At 40.9% G+C, this 21,276-nt stretch overlaps 2 protein-coding genes across 30 annotated transcripts in view; both read left to right on the top strand.

The window, feature by feature from the left end:
- The window catches only part of camk2g2 (calcium/calmodulin-dependent protein kinase (CaM kinase) II gamma 2), a 63,601-nt gene extending 55,759 nt beyond the window's left edge, over positions 1-7,842 (top strand). For 14 of the 28 annotated variants that reach the window (XM_026941092.3, XM_026941066.3, XM_034303107.2 and 11 more), the window contains 4 exons: positions 3,715-3,790; positions 3,979-4,073; positions 4,275-4,523; positions 4,902-7,842. In XM_026941092.3, the coding sequence (XP_026796893.1) occupies positions 3,715-3,790; positions 3,979-4,073; positions 4,275-4,507 (404 nt within the window). In that variant the 3' untranslated portion in view covers positions 4,508-4,523; positions 4,902-7,842. Of the gene's footprint in view, positions 1-984; positions 1,069-2,830; positions 2,948-3,714; positions 3,791-3,978; positions 4,074-4,274; positions 4,524-4,901 lie in introns of all 28 variants that reach the window. The other 14 variants (XM_026941011.3, XM_026940966.3, XM_026940948.3 and 11 more) reach the window with 2 other exon arrangements.
- Positions 7,843-9,494: 1,652 nt separating this feature from the next.
- synpo2la (synaptopodin 2-like a) lies at positions 9,495-20,614 on the top strand. 2 transcript variants are annotated; one of them, XM_026933185.3, is made up of 4 exons: positions 9,495-9,814; positions 12,600-12,751; positions 13,500-14,206; positions 15,573-20,614. In XM_026933185.3, the coding sequence occupies exons 1-4, from the start codon at positions 9,713-9,715 to the stop codon at positions 18,185-18,187; spliced, it is 3,576 nt and encodes a 1,191-aa protein (XP_026788986.3). In that variant the 5' UTR covers positions 9,495-9,712; the 3' UTR covers positions 18,188-20,614. The 2 variants fall into 2 exon arrangements, with proteins under 2 accessions (XP_026788986.3, XP_053088443.1); XM_053232468.1 differs by having other exon boundaries at positions 12,510-12,751.
- The last annotated feature ends 662 nt before the right edge of the window (positions 20,615-21,276 follow it).

The raw sequence follows: 21,276 nt of genomic DNA, 5'->3' as shown, positions 1-21,276 counted from the left end.
TAAAGTGATGTAGCTGAGGTTGAGGAATCATCAGAGCCAGAATTCACACATATTGCTAACAGTGCTGCCATTTCTATATCTGGGCTTTTGTCCAGTGTTTTACTGTCTCTCGAGGGTTGTATGACCATGCTCACTTTAGGTTTGAATGCAGATACAGATATGGGTTGTTGGAGCACTAAACAGATACAGATAGTGGCATTGTGTTACACTCCTAATGCACATGCATGCCATACACTAGACTCACCTTCAGGTCCTGGAAGAGTGTCCTTTGTTTCTAAAGTAATAATAACATCAAGTAGATGTTTGTTGGTCTGATTGTTGTTTCCTATTTCCTGTTTGTACCAGAACTCACCACCACATTCTTTTTTTTTTTTTTTTTTTTTTTTTACAGTTTAATGACTTTTGACATAAAAGCTAAGATATTTGCAATACAATGTGTGAAGAGCCTGTAGTAGCCACCACAGCATTCATCATCCATTTTGTAGACAGGACCCAGCTTGCCTGGTCTCTTTGGGAGTCACTGCTATCAGTAGGCTACATCTGTAGAACCTTTAGTCCTTTGACTATGTGTTGAATGTAAATGATGCCCAGTTGCTGGTTTGTGACTGGACTTTGAAAACCCATTCATACAGTTTCCATTCTTGCACTTTTTCCAGTCAACGCTGTTCGGTCTTGTACAAAGCCTACAATGTTACGTCTTTCTTAATCCAGTGTTGAATCCTAAATGTCTCCATTCGGCATTTTAAAGGTTTTCTGGTCGTTAAATGAAATGAGGAAACTTGTAATCATCTTATCACTGTGTATATTCTGTTTTATTTTTTTAAACTGGACATGTATGAGTGGCTATGCACAATCCATATGCAAAACAAATGATCTGAGTACTTTAAAAAGCTTTACTTGTATCATGTTCCCATAAAAGTAAATGAGGAAATAAGCATGTCACATCTTTTTGTTTTTTCTTTTCTGATTGGCTGTGATTATCAGTTGGCAGGGTTAACAGTGACAGCGCAGTGCTCAGCCAATGCAGTGCTTCTGAGGAGTCACCTCCTCCCCTGATCCCACCTCCCAGTAAGTCTCCTTACAGGACAAAGAACTGATCCCTGATCTGGTCTCTAGCAAATTTCTCCTCCATGTAGTTCTTACTCCTTACTCTTAACTCCTAACTGTACGACGTCCCTTTTCCTTCATGTCCATCATGTTCAAAAACGCCTCAAAATTTTTAAAAGGCAGACTTAGAAGAGACATGTTTTTACTTAAAAAAGACAGCCAAGCTAATAAATTGCTTTTTCTATTATATATACTTCTGAAAACTACAAGTTTTCCTGAACTGGTAAAATAAATGCACTTATCTCAATCACAAATAAAGTTGTAGTCTGGTTACTCCTAAAGGGAAAAGGGAGAAGGTAGCGTATAAGATTCTGAACATTTAAAGCCATCATTCCCACTGCGGTGCTTGAGCATCGTGGACATTTTGACGGCCACTATCTGATTACAAACTGAACTGATTAGATTTATGTCTTTCACTGTGGCACATAGCTATCCAACAACTTAATCAAAGCCTGACGTGTGCTTTTCTTGTCATGTGTGAGAAAAGCACTCTTAGCTAATGAAGTTTTAGACATCATTAGACAGACTAACTTTTTTGTTGGTTTGGCTCCTAACCCAACAGGAAGACAGCCTAGACCAAATTAAAAAGTTAATAAAAACATTTCCATTCATTCTGGTGAAATATATTTGTTTCTTAAAGTATCGACAAAAATAAAGGCCAAAATCAGATTTTTTAAACCTTTTTTTTATTATTATTTATTTATTTTTAGATAACACTAACTGGTTTGATCAGATTTACAAGTAAAGTTGTATAGAAATGGTGCTTCGATTTAGTTTTTAATCGCCACTAGTTCAGTTGAGCATTCCCATGATCCTGTCTAAAGTAGAAACAGTTAATTTTCTTAACTTTAGTAGATTTCCCATTTCATGAATGTGCTGTTAGTAAAGATGTGCTTGCAAGATAAGATTGCAGATACACAGCCCTCAGTGATACCTGATGGTTTGACATACGTTTTACATTAAAGGCCTGCTGTAGGTGCCCTGTTAATAGTGTTACCCATGCTGACAATAAAAAAAAAAGACCAATATAATAAAATGACTTTGAAGCATATGGTGCTAGATCCAGCACAATCACAGACCATTGCATTTTTTGGGGGGAAAACTTCAGCTTGAAATGTGCCACAATGCTTTTAATTTTGCTGAAAGTACATTGTCTCATACATGTACACAATTTGACAAATTAAATTGGCAAAATTTGGCAAAGGCTGAGGTTTTTCAGGCTGTCATTCTTTTTCAGTTTCAGCTTCCTTTGCTCCCATCCATAGCTCTTCTCTCTTGTTGCTGCAATGTAGTTCTGCTAATGTCTACCATGTGCAGCCTCTAGTCTAAACTGCTTTCTCTGCCACTCCTGTAGAGACTGCCCCTGGTGTGGTTAGGAAAACTGTGCGCGCGTGTGCAGGTGACTGCTGCCACCTGCTGCCTGCTTAGTGTACTGTTCTGTCTCTGCTCTGCGATTTCATGCTTTTGTTTTTTAGAGCCTTACAGTATGTGAAGATTACTCCTACTGCTGTCTATATGCCAGAACTCTCTCAGGCTCTTTTCAGAGATGTGCTGTGGTTTGCTGTGAATAGCGGTTGGATTCTGTGTTTTTCTTCTGTGCATTGCCTTAGTGAGTGTCTATAGATGGTGTGACTTGACAGTTTTGGTTTGTCGTTGCTGAGCATGCGAGTGCGTGCAGTGTGGCATAGTTTCCTCTTTGTGGATTTGTTTCATTGCCTTGCAGCCAACGCTCAGCATAATGCAAAGCGCATTGCATGGAGCAGTAGAGGGCAGAGCTCGTGCCCTGCTGTACCTGCCCCAGCCCCCATGGCAGCAGCGGGGGGCAGCAGCTCACAGCAGTGTAAGTGCTAGACTGCAGAGTGTAGAATTAGTGAGACACACAAGTGGCTTCAGAAAGGGGAAATAATGGCTTGTGGAATGTGTCATGTATTATGTATGTATATTCCTACTCCAAACTGGAACAGCACAAGTTGTCCTTTCTCTAAAATCCCTAAAGTCCTAGTATTATCTGTGTTTCAGTTTCTCCACACTATGCATTTTTGTCTCAGTTTTCTTGTAGCCAACATTAGTATGCAGCCAGGGCAAGTGGTGCCTTTCTGCTGCCAAGGACAATGTGATTTATACAAACTCGTCTTGATGTATCATTGATCTTAGGCTATTCACTCATTCTAACACAATAAAGCAGTTCATGGAAATTTGTTTATGTCCACACATCACAGGGTTGCTTTCCAGCAAGTCTAGAAACAACTGTGAATAAATTCAAATTTGGATTATTAGTCATTTTAAAAATGTAAGATACAAAGTTGTGAAGCTTCCAGATTATTGATAAATTCCTGCATACAATTCTTGAGGTTTTTTTTTTTTTATTTTTTTTCCTCCTCCCTTCTAAATTAAGGTTTTTGTCACAAGTGGCTCAGATGCTTCCAGTAGTCATGCATTAGTGATTGTGTAGATTGTAGTCAGGCATTAGTGATTATGTAGCCTAATGATTGGTGGAATCTGTTAGCATGCAGTTTTGTTTTTTGTTTTGTTTTTTAAAATAAAATTTCAGTGTTGGGATCTCTAATTTACTTATTTTCATTACTGTCCTACCTCTTTGGGCATCAGCGCGCAAGCAGGAAATCATCAAAATTACTGAGCAGCTGATTGAAGCCATCAACAATGGGGACTTTGAGGCCTATACGTAAGTTCACACTCTTATTAACTGAATTTTTCATAAATTACTCTAGTGAAACCTTCACTTCAGATATTAATTTGCGTTTATTCTTTGTGGACACAGCATCCGTGATGGAATGTTTTGTGTTTGGTTTTCAGCCTAGAAATCTACATCTAATTTTTTTGAGGCTAGTTCTTTGGTATCTCTTGTTTCAGGAGAATCTGTGACCCTGGTCTAACCTCCTTTGAGCCCGAGGCACTGGGCAACCTAGTGGAAGGCATGGACTTCCACAAGTTCTACTTTGAGAACCGTGAGTGACCACACCTTCTGTTTGGGGTTGTACTTTGTCTTGGACAGCTTTAAGAATTTAATGAGCTGACAAAAACAAAGTAAAAATAGTCAGTTGGATCCTAGAGGGATGTTTGAGAAGGCGTGAGTTTATAATATTGCACTCTCTCTCTTTCTCCCTCTCTCTCTCTCTCTCTCTCTCTCTCTCTCTCTCTCTCTGTAGTCTTGAGTAAGAATAGCAAGCCAGTGCACACCACCATCTTAAATCCTCATGTGCATCTGATCGGAGAGGATGCAGCCTGCATCGCTTACATCCGCCTGACGCAGTACATTGACAGCCAGGGCCGCCCGCGCAGCTGCCAGTCAGAGGAGACGCGCGTGTGGCACCGCCGTGATTCCAAGTGGCTCAATGTGCACTTCCACTGCTCAGGAGCACCTGCTGCCCCTTTACAATGAACTACACCAGGCACAGGTACACCACGCACACAGCAGTCCACATTTTATCAACACTTGTCCAACAGAAAGTGAATGAATGTTCATGGCTGTCCTTAACCTGGGAGGAAGCCTTTCTGTCTACTGTATTGGAAAATGCAAGCAACTTGTAAATGAAATGTACCTCTCAACAGAAGCAGTCATATAATAAAGTCCAACTGTGAAGCCCTTTAGCTCAGTGGCCATAGGACCTGAATACCTGGACTGAGCACTTAGTTACATAGTTTATAGATTGAATTCTCTTCTATACGGTACACCACAAAATCCAAATTTGCCTTAAACGAGCCTTACATTATGTGTCTTAGAAAAAAGTAGTTGTCTTGTGTATCAACTAAGGTGCAAAATGTCTCTTTCTCAGCTTGCCTGGATGATTGGAGCATGTCTACTCAGTGGTCGGATTGGTGCCAGGGGCCCGGCCGGAAGAGAAAACAAAAGGGGGAAAAAATTACGCAACAAAGTAAAAAAAAAAAAAATTTAAAGCCAGCTGAGGCCAGCACCACTTCAGTCCAACCGTAGCTAGATGTGGGGGCCGGCGATGGCAGTGGCCCCGCCCTCTGAATGCTGCATGCTTCTGATGCCCACAGGGGGCGCTGTCTCGTCCTTTACCCATGAGCCCATCTCTTCTGCCCGTCGTTCAGCAAGAGTGTTTCAAGTATTAATATGTTGTAAATTTTTGAGATTGTCAATCTTCACACCGTTAACAGGGCTGAAAGTGATGGAGGATTAAAAATCAGAAATGTGAAATTTTTAAAGGGAAGCCCACTTTTTCAGTGGCTGGTGGTGTTTCTTTTTCTTTTCTTTTTTGTTAATATGTGTATAGCTGAGTTCAGCAAACCAGTGGTGTGGGTGGGATATTTGAGGAACTAAACTAAATTCTTACTTAATATCAGAAGAAAATATCACCAAAGTGTAGAATTTAGACTTTGACATGAAGTTGTTTTAGCAATCCTTTGATTTGATTGAAGATTGGAGGAGTGTAGGAATGTTTTTAGTATCTTGTAGGGTTTTTTTTGTGTAAGTCTGTTTTTATCTCCTGAATGATGCTGTATTTGGAAGTTCTTTGTGTTTTCAAAAAAGCAGATTTTTTTTTAAAAGCAAGGCACGTTCGATATAGTTGTACACTGATATTTATAGAGAGAAAGAAAAGAGCAAGTGTGTTTGTGTGTAATATGTGGTCTCATTTGGCACTCATTGCTTTGTTGTGCTTTAAGAAGCCTGTGTATATACACGCTCGCACGCGCGCGCGCCTAAAACCCTGAAACGTGTTCAGTCGGTTTACTTACCTGCTTGTCTATTTGCAGCTATATTATGTCCTATTCGTTAGAACCTGAAGTTTCAGAACACTCACTTCACTTTATTAGTGTGTTCATAATCTCCTTCTGACCAATAGGAGGAGCTTAAACACTATTCACCTCATCATGGCTCTCAGATCGCTTCTTCTCTCTTCCACATTTGGATCAGCTTCCTAGAGCTCTGCCTACATGTGCTTATACTTTTTTCTAGACTCTTATGAAGCATGTTTGAATTGAATAGAAATGGCCTGTACTGTTTTGCACATAAGCCTGAGACGCTGTGCTGTTGCGTTCACATTGCGTGGACTTTTCTGCAACTTCAGGTTAGAAAATCCCTCCCCAAGGGCCAGTCATCAGACGGACCCTGACACCAGCCCATAGCTGTTATACACTCCCTCCATACGTGCGTGTGTGTCTGCGCACTGCCTGTGTTGTTCTATTTGTGACGTACTGTCTGTTCTTCCACTCCCTGTTCCGTCTCCGGACTCACTGTGAGTGACGCTCGAGCATGTTTAATAGAAGAAAGGAAGTGCGAGATGGATTAACTGGTGATCATGTGACTATCAGCTGACTTGCGATTGGAGAAAGTGATCATGCTAAAGGCAGTTGGTTTGTAGGTCCCTTTGTGACACTTTGTGTTGTACTGTTATAATGTTAGTGTTCTTAGTGTTGATGTTTATTCTGAATCATATATTTTTTAAACTGTAAATATTTACACAGTGCCCATTTGTAGATGAAGGGTGGAGCTTAGGCTGTGCCACATGTGCACATCCTCTCTGTCCGTACATCGTCCCTGTATACACACACCCAAACATACTCCTTGACACACTCAATCATGCACTGGTAAAATGAATCATGTTGTAAATGCAAATTGTCATGTGTAGGTTTTGACACTGGTGTGGCTGTGTTACTGCTCAAACACAGTGTGCTCTCTTTAAGGCATATCTGTGTGTGTATCAGTGTGACATCATCTGTGTGACACCTTTTCACTGTAGTAACGTAGGTTTATGTGTGAATATCAGTGATTTAATAGGGGCAAGGCTTACAGCCAGACCCCCGTCACCTTGTTCAAAGCAACTCCACTTATTCATCATACTTGGCAGACTGGAGGAAAAAAAAAAAAAAGATAAATCCCCTGTCCTCAGTCACACAGAGCTTAACACACCAGAAAGTACACAGTGCAGCACTGTGACACCCGCCACCCCGTCACACTGTGTTCCTGTTTTGCGCCCTGGTGCAGTGTGTATACATTTCCAGTGTGGTGATGTTTTGGGTCTCTGTAGTGTCTGTTCTGAGGCCCATCGTTGTGCGTCCACACAGCCATGCGGATTGTTTATGTAAAACAACACAACCCGGTTTATTCCATATTGAATATAAAAGCAGAAAACCTAACTAATTGAGGAGAGAAATGGATGACGGTGTTTCAGATATAGGAAAAGATGCCTGTTAGACATTGTGTGTTTAGCATGCAAAATGAGGGTTAGCTTTGATATGCTAATTGAAACAGCTCCAACAGGCCGCTCACTTTTAACAACCAAACCATATATGCAGTTGGACAGAAGGAGGAAAATATGCATGTCTACTCTGGTAATATTTTTCACTGTCTGTGTTTACTTAAAAATGGAAAATCTATCTATCTATCTATATGTATGTTACCTGCATTCTCGAGATAATTGAAAATGGCTCTGTTTCAAATGCTAAAATGAAGTGATGTATCAACAAACAAAAAAAGGACAAAAAAGATTAACAAAGCCTTAGCTTGGTATGTTCCCCAGATTCTATTCAATTTATTGCATTATAACCATATGATGGTTCTACATATGACTATACTCTGAGTTTTAATTGGATGCTGGATTTTTTGCATGATCATACAATTAATAAAACCATTTAAAAATGAAAAAAGAGTTTAAAAATATCAAGTGTTTGTTTGAATGTCTGTAGATCTTCATGATAGCTTTGTTATTATTAAAACATTGGAAAGTATTTAATAAAAACATTTAAACATAAGCAATGCCTGCATTCTCTTAATCCTGCTTTCAATGCTTTGAACATGCATTATAGATACTTTTTGTAATAGAACAGGGATGAACTGAGGAACATTATGCACTTTTACAGGGACACTCGAGTAACATTTCCCCCTCTCCCCTCTCCTGCTAATCTAGTATGATGACACAGAGGCCCGTTGCACAGATTAGTCTGTTAGCAACCCTGGATTAGAAAACACAACACCATGCTCAGGTCTGAAGACCACAGCTGAGGGCTGAAGCACTGAAACCTACTAAACAAAAGGACTGTTTCTTGTACAGTTGGTCTCCTACTTTTTGTAAGGATGTGAAATTCCAAAGTTGTGTAGTAGTTTCCTCAAAAGCCGCCCAACCTGTGTACAAAGCTGATGTAACCGAGACCTGCATAGGCCTGCTTTAGAATGCTTTGCATTGAATCCCCAGTGTTTGTTTAAAAAAATAATAAATAAAAAATGTTACAAATTCTGTCACATATTTTTACAAGAGGGTTTTTAGGGTTATTATAAAGCAGTCCACAAACTGTTCTGCGAAAGAGGAGCTACTACAGCATCTTCCTACAACAAAGTAACCTGATTAAAATATATTATCATGTTACACAGTATCTTTAATAGAGTTTGAGTGTGCAGAGCAGTATCAGTGAGCATAGTCATTAACAATGAGCCCAATGTGCCCTGAATTGTGCACACATTAAGGTATTTGTAATTGTGGAGCAAGTAAACTAGTATGCAGAGGAACTGTTGTGCATGAAAGCACTTCAGTTCTGCGAGCACCAAGACATTTTCCCTTGCTCACCAGGGTCTACACTTTGCTCGCAAGTCAAAGTGCAATTCATGACCTCTCCTGCTCATCTTTAAAGACCATGCACGCTGATACTGCTCTCTGTACTCAGGTGGGCCGCCCTCATGCTCTCTATTGAAGATACTGCTTAAACGGCACAACATCTTAAACATAAAACTCAGCACAAGGAGTTCACTGCTAGCAGCATACGGCAGCAACCAGCATAAACAGAGCTAAATAAGATGTTCTATGACACTCCTGACTGCTTAATACTAAGTAGGTTATTTATTTTGTTGTCAGTATCGACAAATATCAAAAACATACTTTACTATTTGGTCTGATAAAAGTTTTCAGTGCATCCTCAGTTATTAGCTATTGTGATGTTTAGATAGTCATTATCGTCCTTGTAATGCATTTCTAATCTGTTAAAGGAGAGTTTGGAAAAAAAAAATACATCACATTGACACATTCAATCCCCTTGAGAAGGAATTTGTGTAGGGGTGAGATGGTGGATTATGCTAACAATCCCTGGCTACATATCCAAGATTTGACACTTTGATAACATTTTATACAGAAAGACAACTACAATATTAAAACCTTTTAGGACTGTCAAAAGCAGTCTTACCTTGTAAAAAGCAGTTTTGTGGTAATATTGTGTTAATGTGTCTGCCATCCATTACATTTAGGAATGGGGTCCTATTTTTAGTATGGTAATGTGCCCCTGTTTCACCCCCTCCCTGCATCTTTGACATCAGTCTGGCTTGATTGACAGGACAAGTGTAGGCCCTCCCTTTAAGCAGCAGAGAATTCCACCATGTAAGCAGACATTGGTGGCAACTCTCTCCCTCCTTCTCATCTCTTTACTGCTCCGCCCCATCACGAAGCTCCAGTTCAGAGAATGAGTGCAGGGCCTGAGTGTGACTTTGTGTGACTCAGGCTGGCAAACATAAAGTCATCTCAGGAATATTACTGCAGCAGTAGGATGAGTGCTCTTTCCTGAGGGCACCATGTAAAGATGAAGTGAGCGCCCTCTTCCCCTAGACCTACACCCTGAATCCAGGAGGCAACACAGAAGCATGGTGGTGGAGGAAATCACCATTACGCTCTCCGGTGGAGCGCCATGGGGCTTCAGACTTCAGGGAGGTGCAGCGCACCAGAGACCACTGCAGGTTGCCAAGGTATGGCTCATCTGAGATCTAGCATGATTTATGATCCTAGCAAAGTATGTCCTTAGACATCTGTTTTTATTTGTCTGTTTGCACATCGTGCTTCATGCTTATGCTTTCAGTTCCTAAACTTCATCCTTTGGACAATCCATGTGAGGCCAAAGGAGAGACTGAAAGATTTGTGTTTTGTATCTGGAATTGATGAAGTGACTGATAGTGAACATTTAATCTCCTAGAATGCAGGGCAGTCCCACAGTAAATTACTGATGATATCCATTCTATTTTAATATACTGCATTTTAAAATATTTTAGCTGATGGTTTAATATAATTGTAAAATACAGAACCTTTTGCCTGGGGGAAAAAAAAAAAGACCTATACGTGAGCTACTGCTCTTACAATAAATAAGTGAAATTTCTAACATGTCAAAGCATTAAAACATTTTGCAAACATTTCCAAACTTTCTGCAGCAATGCAGCACTCCACATTACTGATATATTTGAGAGGAATCCACTTTCTCCCATTTTGGTGGTGTCCTATCTGAGCAAAGGATTTCATTTCCTGTACTATGCACACACAGTTAGAACTGTGTTGACCATGCAGAACTGTATTTGATAGCAAGCTATTCTAAGCTGTTCGAGAATATCATGCAAAGAAGCTTTCCCAAAGGGTATCATCTTAATGTCAAGAAAGATATTTATTTCGTAAACAAAACTCACCTTGGCTGTTTCTTCATTCTGTAAAGTGGTTCTTTTGTCTATAGAGCAGGGTTTCACGAGCTTTTTGTAGCCATGGACCCCTTTAACTGTAAACAGTTAAAGTGTTTACTGACCCTGTCAATACGGATTTATTTACAAAGATGTTGAAATATTACGCTCATTATTTATATGTTTACAATAATATTCTGACTATTTACTGGCTCACAGAGCATTTTAATTAAAACTTTTATTAAAACTGTCATTATCCAAGTTGAAATTATCTATAAACCTACTTGTTTTTGAGTTATTTTAGTTTATTAAAAACCACTGAAGTGACAGGTCAACCAAGAACTTTTTTTAATATTTAAAAACATAGTCCCCCTGACTATGCAACACAGACCCCTCCAAGACCCCAGTTTGAGAGCCAAGGTTTAGATGGACATTTGCTTGTTAATCTTGTCAAATTGTTAAGTGTTTTGAACTGTTCAATCTTAATGGTTTTCTTATCCTCTTTTTATCCTGAAGAGGTCATGCTTGGCAGAAATCCTCTCTATAGTATAATACAACACCAGATTTATATCAAAAACTGCCCGTACATAATCCAAGAACTGCATCTGAGCAATTGATCCCAAGCTCTGACTCATGGCTCTGGCTCTAGGACGTATCTAGTTTTCTATATCTTGAGTTACTAATCCGTCTCCTTGTATTTCTCCTCAGTTAGAACAGAGAGCACCTGTAAACAGGCTATTCTGTAGAAAGCCGTGCCTCTGGTGTGTTGAAATATAATCTAAACAAAGCCTGAGTGGACCGAGTCACAGACTAATGTCCCACTTACAATTAGGAGAAAACTCTCAGGTGAGATTAGATTTGATTTATATGTCTGAATGTCAGGCCTTGGTAGTTTTAGACTCATTATTGAAGTTGTAATGTCTTCTTATGCATCATCTACTCAGATAGAAAGTATAGAAATGACTGGGTTTATGTTTCCTGGTTTTATTTGGGAATATGACATGAGAACAGACCTAATCACCTCGGGTGTAGTTTTCATGATGGCAGCTAGAGGGAATGTCTGTCCTCTCTGACTGGTATTTTAATGTGGCATAGTCATACCACACTGCCTGAATGTGCTGAACGTGTCGAGGTTTGCAAAGCACAAATCAGTAAATTAATAATGACAGTGTGATGATACATGTCATTTTGATTCACTTAAATGATCATATGATATCTTGAGATTTCAAACTCAAAATCATATCAGTTGCAGTCCAAAGCCATCTTCATGGTTTTTAAATGGTACGATCCTCAGCAATCTCATTGATCTTTAGGCTGTCCATGTGGGGCCATACTCAGCAACAGTGAGTGATTTTCAAGTGATGAGAACTCCAACCAAAAGTAGGGCATCAGGAGGGATCAGGCAGGTCCGGAGAGCAGAAGGGTTCAGGATAACTAGTATCTCAGGAGTAGCATGTATAGCTTGACAGAGGGAGAGGGAGAGATTGTTAGGTATGCTAATTGTCACGTAAAGGTTAAAGACAATGTACTTTGTGTGCACAGTGCAAGCAGAATACTAGCTATGACAGCATAACTAAAAAGGAGAGCCAGAAGGTAACAGTTATATTATTGTTTTTATTAAATATATTTGCTGTATACATTTCATGAGAGTAAATAACTGAAAGTAGTTCTGTATTTCCTGTTGTTTCTAAGGTGACTTTTCATCAACTCTTATTGTTGTAGCTTATTAAAATCCACTGAATATATCACTGTTGTTATCCACCTGAAGATGAACTCTGTGAAGGTAAAGAGAGCTCATCTTCACACCATTTTAGGAAGTGAACAACAATAAAACACAAGTGCTATGTATAATGGCAGTATGTAACTGTTCAAAAACAATTTTTGTATTCAGGGAGTGCTCCTTGTCTTGAGGTGTCCAATTTGGAGGGAAAAGGCTGTATCTGTTTGTAACAGTAACCCCATGTATTTTATTCTATTTTGGCCCTTCCTCCTTTTTGCTAAGAATGGATTCGGTCAGCGCCAACGCAAGGGAAGCTGATTTTTAATATTCAGGTGTCCTGTCTATGGATGTCATCTCCCTGTACTGGTGTAGGTGCGCAAGCGCAGCAAGGCATGCAGGGCAGGACTGCGAGAGGGGGATGAGCTGGTGTCCATCAATGAGAACTCCTGTGAGCATATGTCCCATGCTCAGGTCATGAACTTCATTGATAGCATCCCTGGATCACTGCGCATTCGAGTAAAGAGGTAAAACCTTCTATCTTCTGGGACTGTCATTGACAAGCTCAAAGAAGAGCTTTTCTGAAGTGCTATGTTTTATTACAAGATACAATATATGGCCAAATCTTTGTGGACACCTGACCATTATACCCATACATGGATATTCCCCAAACTTTGTTGCCACAAAGTTAGAAACATACAGTTGTATAGGATGTCTTTGTATGCTGTAGCATTACAATTTCTCTTCATTGTAACTAAAGGGCCTAGCCAAAACCTGTTCCAGCATGACCATAACCCTATGCACAAAGCAACATCCATGAAGACATGGTTTGCCGAGAATGGAGTGGAAGAACTGGAATGTCATCTGCAGCCCAGGCCTTCTTGCCCAACATCATTGACTGACCTCACTAATGCTCTTGTGGCAGAATGAGCACAAATCCCCTCAGCCATGCTCCAAAATCTAGTGGAAAGCCTTCCCAGATGAGTGGCGGTTATTATAACAGATAAAGGGGGACTAAATCTGGAATAGGATAATCAAAAAGTATGTATGGGTGTGATGGTCAGGTGTCCACAAACTTTTGGCCCTATAGTGTAGAAGGCACTTGCCATGTGACACCAAAATATGTACTTTAGTTAGGTAAATTTTTGGCATTATATTTATGTGATATTACTCGTGTGATATTATTAACAGCAAGCAGTTTTATGTACATAAAAATTTCCAGGTAGTTTGTTGTGCTGTTACTTACTCTATTTTACCTCTTTACATGTGTGTCAGGGCACCGGCTGGATTCCAGTCAGTGGTTCTGGTGGCCCGAGCTCCTTCTCCCCGCATCGATAAAGAGTACCGTGCTGCCCTAAGGGCCAAATCCCCATCCAGCTCCAAAATGCAGCAGTCTAGTGTTCGACAAGCGTACTACAGTTCACCGATGTCCCAGACTGTCCGTAGTGGCGTCACCTCCCCGTTTGGCAGTGAGGCCTACTATGGAGAGACAGACAGTGATGCAGATGTGGCAGCCCATGACCGTCATCGTAAGCAGAAGCGCCGCAGTCCCAGTAACTCCCCAGGAAAAGCAGGCTACACTTCTCCCGAAATGGGAGAAGCCTCTGAGATGAGTGGTTATGACAGTGCACCAGATGTCCAGGGCTACACCAGGATGGGGCATGGCTCTCAGGAGGGCACCCTGCCTGGTGTGGTTCGCCGAGAGGTGGTGTACCAGCCCCCTCCATCTGGAGCCTGGTCCTCCCAGACCTCAACTGAGACCTCATCCATGAGTGCAGATGAGCAAAGTTCTCAGGACCTTGTATTGGAGGAGGACAGTGGGTTCCAGGAGCCTGCTAACGTACCACTGGTGTCTCCTGAGAGAGCAAAGGGGGCACTGCGGCTGAGCTCCCATAGCCAGTTGGTGCCCATGGTGGGGCCAGTTGATAAACCAGTGGATGAGGAGCTCACAAAGACCTACATGGATAAAGCAAAACAAGCCAGTGAGTATCTACAACATTGCACCCACCATCGGTAATACTAAAAGACCTTATAAGATCCTTCTGCTTCAAGAATCATATAACTAAAATGGATGAAAGGCTGAAGCAGGTCTCTTTATTGACAATTAATTGCATCTTAGCAAGGACATTAAGGTGGCACTTGTAATCTTGTTCGGTTAAAAAATACCACTAGAGCAACTGGTTCTCTTTTATGTGTGGTTTGTGCATTTAATATGACTCTATGCTGTTAGCGTATGTTTTTAAACGACAGCGGAAAAAGCTGCATGTAACCACTTTAGGAGAAAAGAGCCAGGTCTTTGAGCTAGGCCAAGGGTCTATATTTGTCCTGTGGTTGTGTGGATGAATAACCTGAGCACTTCTTCGATAGGACTAGCCAAAACATCTCCAGCTGCTCTCTGGTGTCAAAGAGCAGAGTTCCCCCTCTGCTACGCTTACACTGCCATCTCATCTCCCTTTTTAGATTAGAGCTTGCGTTTTTACAATCACTTTATGTAGATGAACAAATCAATTATTTATTATTTATTTTTATTTTTATTGTTGTGTCAAAAAGTTTCATTTCCTTATACATATTAAAGTTGGTGGTGTCTACAGGATGCAACATTACAATACACAGATATGTTTGCAGTCATGTATTCAAGCACTACTATTTATAGGATGTGCATTTTGATACCTTACAGATTTAAAAGACAGGCAGAGTTATGACACTGATCATAGGGCCTAGCTGCAGAATTGATTTGCTTATGAGTGCAAATCAAACAGTAATTATCATCAGTTCAGTTTAGCTATATAAAGTAAAAAATGAAAGAAAATCCTAAAGCATATGTGCTAGTGCCACCAATGCTATATATGAAAATGTAGCACCTCATGCCCATGCCTATTTGCAGAAGGACTGTTTCAGGAAGCAAAAAAGGAAAAAAATTCTGGCTAACCATCAAAGCAATCAAGTCCTACCCAATAAGAGCAAACTGGAAGATTGTCATTGTTCTTTTGATAATTTGATAAACCACAGGCCTGCATGCTTTGGCATGGTGCTTATTGAATGGTCACAAGTAGCATGTGAAAGAGTGGATGTTGTTAAAAAAAAAACTCTTTGGGTTAAATCTGTTCAGTTAAGTCCATCAGTACTACATGAAGAGAAGTTTTTTTTTCAGACATTCCAGAAACTTTTTCAGTGGTATTGTCTGAGATTTTAATTCAAATAAGTAATCCACTTATATTTTATGCACACTGTGCATGATACATTTCCTACAATAGAAGAGGTAACATAGTCTTTATATAATTTCTGAATGAGATCCAGGATAACTATATGTTACAGCTTGTAATATGTCTGACGCTTTGTATCATTTAGAATTGAACCGTGGTGAGACACCGCAAGACAAGCAGGTGAAGGAGGCCCGGAAAAAGTGTCGCACCATTGCCTCTCTGCTGACTGACGCACCTAACCCCCACTCCAAGGGTGTTCTGATGTTCAAAAAACGCCGTCAGCGCTCCAAGAAGTACACATTGACCAGTTACGGTAGTGTAGATGAGGACATGCAACAAGACTCTCAAGAGGAGGACAGCCACTTCCTTGGAAGTGAATCTGAGGTGGATGAGGAGGAGTTCAGTGCAGCACCTGATCCCACATGGGACAGTGGCTATCTGGATATTCTAGAGAAGAGATCAGCATCTAGAGGCTTGGAAGAAAATGAAGCAGAGGATTCTCTGAGCACTGGCCTGAGTGACACCACAGGGAAGGGGGCAAAATTGTTTGAGCAGCAGAGGAAGAGAGCTAAGGAGCATGCCAAGAAGATTTCTATTGCTCAGGCACAACCGAGTCTGATGCAGAGCCAATCCCAGCCTGAAATTCAAACACAAGGAATACAGACACAACCATCAAATTTGTCTGTACAGGTAAAAAAACAAGTGAAACTCAGTGTCCAGCCACCACCAGTTGCACCAAAGCCCACCAAACCACCAGAGCTGTTGATGCAAGAGGAAGCTTGTGCTTCCAAGACACAAATCACAGGATTCCCACCTCAAGTAATCCCTTTCACTGTTAATGAGCATACTGCCAGCATACCAGTACCAGTCCATAGCCTGGTGCCTGTAACAAACCAACCAATAACTGCTGCATTGGCTAAGATGCCTCCACCAACAGCTCCTCTGCCTGAGTTGCCAGCTAGCTCGGTGTTGAACCGCACAGCTCGTCCATTTGCCCCCGGTTTCATCAGCCACAGAGCAGCTACAGCACCAGTCATGTTTCACCCTACCACTGCTAAAAAGACTCCCAGACCAGTCTCAGTGGCAGTGGTGGCCCCTCCTTTCTCAACACCATCTGATCAGAAGGTTATAGATGTACCTTCTGCCAGTTTCACAGTGAGCCAGATGAGTGCTATTGTTCCTGCTGAGGTGTCCTCCATATTAGTCTCTGTGCCCACTGACCCTCTCTCATACTCTGCTATAGCAGATCCTGCAGCCTCCCTTACTCCACATCCTCCTTCATCAATGGAGAATATTCAGCCTTCTATCCCACAGACTATAGTGCCGGATTCCTCTATTCCTGCCAGTGGCATTACAGCTACTCCTCCTGCTAGTCTCACAGATCCCACTACCATAGCCTCCATTGCATCCTCTCAATTCACAGCTCCTGAGTCTTCAATGATACCTGATGCCCCCATGACTTCTGCAGTTCCTGCAAGTCCTGTTGGCTCAATGACTCCTCTATCTCCTGTAGTGTATCAAGAGAAAACCACAGAGATAGCTCCTGCAGCTGGTGGGAAAACTGGCATCCTTCAGGAGGCTCGTCGCCGTAGTGCCAGTAAGCCAATGTTCAAGGTGTTTGACAGCAAGAAAAACTCACCCAATCCTGAGCTGCTGTCTTTGGTGCAGAATTTGGATGAGAGGCATAAGCAAGCATACACAGAGCCTGTCTCTGTCACTCAGGATTCATACAACTTTGATGACAGAAGGGGACGGCTCGCACCACCAGTGGCTCCTAAACCACGCATCATCCCAGAGATGTCTCAGATTCCACAGGCAGAGGGTAAAGGTGCTGAGCTATTTGCAAGAAGACAGAATCGCAGAGATCTCTTTGTGATAGATTCTCCTCCATCACACACTCAGCAGCAGCAGCAGCAGCAGCAGCAGCAGTATACACAGCCCCAGTCTGCTATGGCTATGATCCATCCATGTGAGTCTTCACCTTGGAAGTACTCTCCAAATGTCCGTGCTCCCCCACCCATTGGGTACAACCCTCTCCTGTCCCCTTCTTGTCCCCTGGGATTACAGCGTGGAGGAGCAAAGGCTTCTGAAAGAAGCTCCAAGGTGGGTAAGAGTGGTCATGGATTCCAGAAGGAAGGTATCAAGGCTATAGACTTCATAAGGCGGCAGCCTTATCAACTCAACTCAGCCATGTTCAGGTTTGGAGGTGACTCAAGCAAACAGTCCTTAGGTCCCTCATACCAGAGGCAGCCACAGGTGGGTCACACCTTAACCCAACCCAGGCAGGTACCCGTGAAGGCAGCACGTGTGTATGAGATCAAACGCTTCTCTACTCCTACTCCTATGTCAGCTCCAACGATAAGCCCCACAGTGATTGCTCCACGTGCACAAACCACTCTGGCTGAACCCCTGTTTCATTCTGACATTACCTCCCCTACCCCAGCCACTGCTTCCCCTCCACCTCAGCCTGTACCTGTAAATACAGCCATGTCTGCACGAGCTCCAGGTTTGCCAGACCTCCCTAAAATCTCTGCCACTCCCATATTTCTTCCTACTCCATACTCACCCCCAGATTCTCTATCCAGCGTGTCAAGCATAGGTTGCCATGGTCTCCAGGCTACCAAACAGTTCAAGAGTGCTCCTGAGCTTAGCTCCCTGCCACCAGTCCCCCTGAAGCCTACAGTCCAGGCACCCAAGCCACGCTTTATTGCTACACGGATGGGCATACAGCCTCATGTCTGGAGGCCTGGAGCTCTGTAGAAATGAGTGTGACATTAAAGAAAGGATGAGTTCAATCCTTATCGTCATTCATACAAACAACAGTTCAGATACAAATACTGGGCAAAGAAGAGCAACAACAATTGTATTGGTTTATTTGGAGCAACATGAAACAGACAAAACTTTAATAATTGTGGCAAAAATTGACTGTGCCCCAGGCCTTCTTGCCTGACAGTAATGCCTGACCTCACTAATGCTCTTGTGGCTGAATGGGCAAATTCCCACATCCAGGCTCCAAAATCTAGTGGAAAACCGTCCCAGAAGAGTGGAGGTTATTATAACAGCAAAATGGGGACTAAATCTATAATGGGATGTTCAACAAGCACATATGAGTGTGATGGTCAGGTGTCCACAAAACATTGGCCATAAAGTATATTTAGTTATGAACATGACTTGTTTAAAAGCACTTACATTTGAGAATTCAGAATTGTAGTCTGATACTGAATTTATTGTACCATTATAAGCAATGTACACAATGCTCTATTTAATTATCATCCTTTGTTTGGTACTCAGGTACAAAACCTAAAGACACTCATCGTAGTACCTATAAAGCTGGCTATATCCAAGTCACTACATCACAGTATTTTTAGCCTTTCAAAATGCATCTCATAATGAAGATGTGCTCTACACTGTAGCTCATGTAAGATAATCTTTCAGAAATTTCAGCAGTGTTTTGAGCAGAGCAGAAAAAGCTTATTAGGGAAACACAACAAACTCCTTACTGAGTCTTAGATGAATTGCAGTTAAGGTACTGAAAAAGAACACCACAGTGGAGAATTGATTGATCTGACCATAAAGAAATATCATTGGGATTTGAGATGTTTGACGGTAGACTATATTAAATTGCACATTTTAAAAGCTACTCACAGTCAAATCTATTATTATTGGCACCCATTAATAGAATAGGTGAACTACTATATAAAATTAATATTTTACACTATTATTTACATTTTGTACTAACACTTGGAGAAAATGCTTACCTTTCTCTAAAAATTAGCACTGTTATTAACAGAAAGAAAGGGGATCACAATGAAAACACTGAAAAGCCCTTATACCCACTATTAAATACAATGGTGTATTATTGATGTCAGGCTATTTTACTGTATAGCTAGCAGTGCAGTGTTGAAACTATACAGCACACTGATATGTTAAAACTAAAAATATCAGTCACTGTGTACTTCATTTTATATAATTATCATGAACGGTGCCAAATATTCTGGAGTTGACTGTAAACTTTCTACTGTAAACTTTCTACCAACTATCTGTTGGGTCTTTTTGCTGGGACCTATAAACTTTATTAATGTTTGAAAATGAAATGGGACAGCAAGGCGCTGGCTAAAGGAATAAGGTAAGCTGGATCCCTGCTTCTCATAAACCAATCAGAAATTATATCTGTCCTGGCAGACCCTGGAAGGAACAGGTGCATGAGTGTCACAGCCTATTTGTGGGAGCAACGTAAACAGCAAACCAACATCATCCAAATGGGCTCTGGCACTTATGTCTCACTCACATTCTAATAAACAAATAAAATTTAATTAATTCATTTATTTAACATGGAGGTGTGAGAGTTTAAACTAGCAGTGTTAAAGGTTATGTGGGCAAGACAGTCCAAGGGATGGGTTTGAAGACCGAGCCTTCCAACTAGTTCTGTGTTCTTATATGTGCAGTCACACCAGGCATGTGTAGTGACCACTCTACAGGACTTTAAATGGATATTAACTAGATCACTGGAATTAGAATTAAGGTTCTTATTGCCAGTCATGTTGTATTTGGGTGCTTTGAGATGATGATAAATTCCCAGCTACTTGATTGTAACTTGAAGTGATATCTGAGTGTGAGCTCCCAAAGCCACTAGTGAGAGAAAGGAAAGCAGAAAGCGAAGATGATGTGTTAGGGTTATCAAGGCAGCACTGAAGGAAAAAGTAGCAGGTAGTACAGGAACTCATTACAGGAGCATATTATACTACTGAATGTATGAGATGCTAAGAGAATAAAATAAACGATGAGATACTATGGATAAACATTATATGTTCTTCAAGGCATATTTAACTTTTAATAGACTTACCATACAACAAATTAGATACAGTTTTGAATGTCACACAATGAGCTTGTGTTTATTTACTGCCTCTATTGATTTATGCACTCTTCTGTAAACTATGCACGTAAATCTTTATAATAATTAATTGCACAAACGTTTGCCAGTTTCATGAATGTTCAGCAGATTAATTGTAGTAGACTGTGGTGAGGATTAGATTGTTGGTATATGCTATAATATTTGATAAGTAGAATCTTGGGTAAATGGGTGTGCGTGTGTGTGTGCATAGACATGTATGCTGCAGTGATAGTGGACTGAATGACTTTTGATGAAAAGATGTATTTTTCAAGAAATAAAAATAAACTTCAGTGCTTCTCAGTGACTCTAATTTGTTACACCACATTGACCCCTAGCCTCAGCTTTGGTATTACAGTTCACTACATCAAGATTTCCACAGACAGCAATAAATAGATAACTACCCTGACTGACCACATGGAGGAGACCTTTCCCCATTTTCTACTGATCATATATGTAAACAACCTGGCTTGATACACTGAAGACTTAAAAATAGATCTCTCTGATTTTAGGGAAAAATCCATAATCTCCATGGTAACTTTGCTGGAATATGTTGGAATTGCAGTATATGCAAAATAAAGTTTATTTGTACACAAACTAAAGCTCTTTGTCTATGACCAATGGTCAGCACAATACATAGTAGGAAAGTGCTATTCACAGATAAATGCAGAAGCATAAACTGGCATCATTCTCATCCTATATTTAGGGCTGTTAATGTTCATCTACTTTTTCAGCTTTCCCTTTTTTTAAACCAGTGTGGTTATATCTGAATATGGTCATTTAACCTTCTGAACTCTCTAAAGAAAGAATAGTTCTTCACTAGGTTAACTCTGTTATAACTGTAGAAATCTGCTTTCTCTCAGCTTCATGGTGGTAGAATTAAAGATGTAGGTCGCATCTTACACTGTCAATTTACAATTTTTTTGCGCTGGTGTCTTCCATACAGTGCTGTTCTGTTGTC

Source organism: Pangasianodon hypophthalmus, chromosome 3 (assembly GCF_027358585.1).
Source record: "Pangasianodon hypophthalmus isolate fPanHyp1 chromosome 3, fPanHyp1.pri, whole genome shotgun sequence".
Lineage (NCBI taxonomy): Eukaryota > Metazoa > Chordata > Actinopteri > Siluriformes > Pangasiidae > Pangasianodon > Pangasianodon hypophthalmus.
The sequence above is the reverse complement of the archived record's forward strand: the minus strand, read 5'-3'. Positions and strand labels throughout refer to the sequence as shown.

Bases quoted from the DNA above. Each gene is read 5' to 3' on its own strand.
- synpo2la (XM_026933185.3), top strand. From the start codon at position 9,713: ATGGTGGTGGAGGAAATCACCATTACGCTCTCCGGTGGAGCGCCATGG. The intron at 9,815-12,599 runs GTATGGCTCATC...GTACTGGTGTAG, and splicing joins GACCACTGCAGGTTGCCAAG to GTGCGCAAGCGCAGCAAGGC. The intron at 14,207-15,572 runs GTGAGTATCTAC...TGTATCATTTAG, and splicing joins GGATAAAGCAAAACAAGCCA to AATTGAACCGTGGTGAGACA.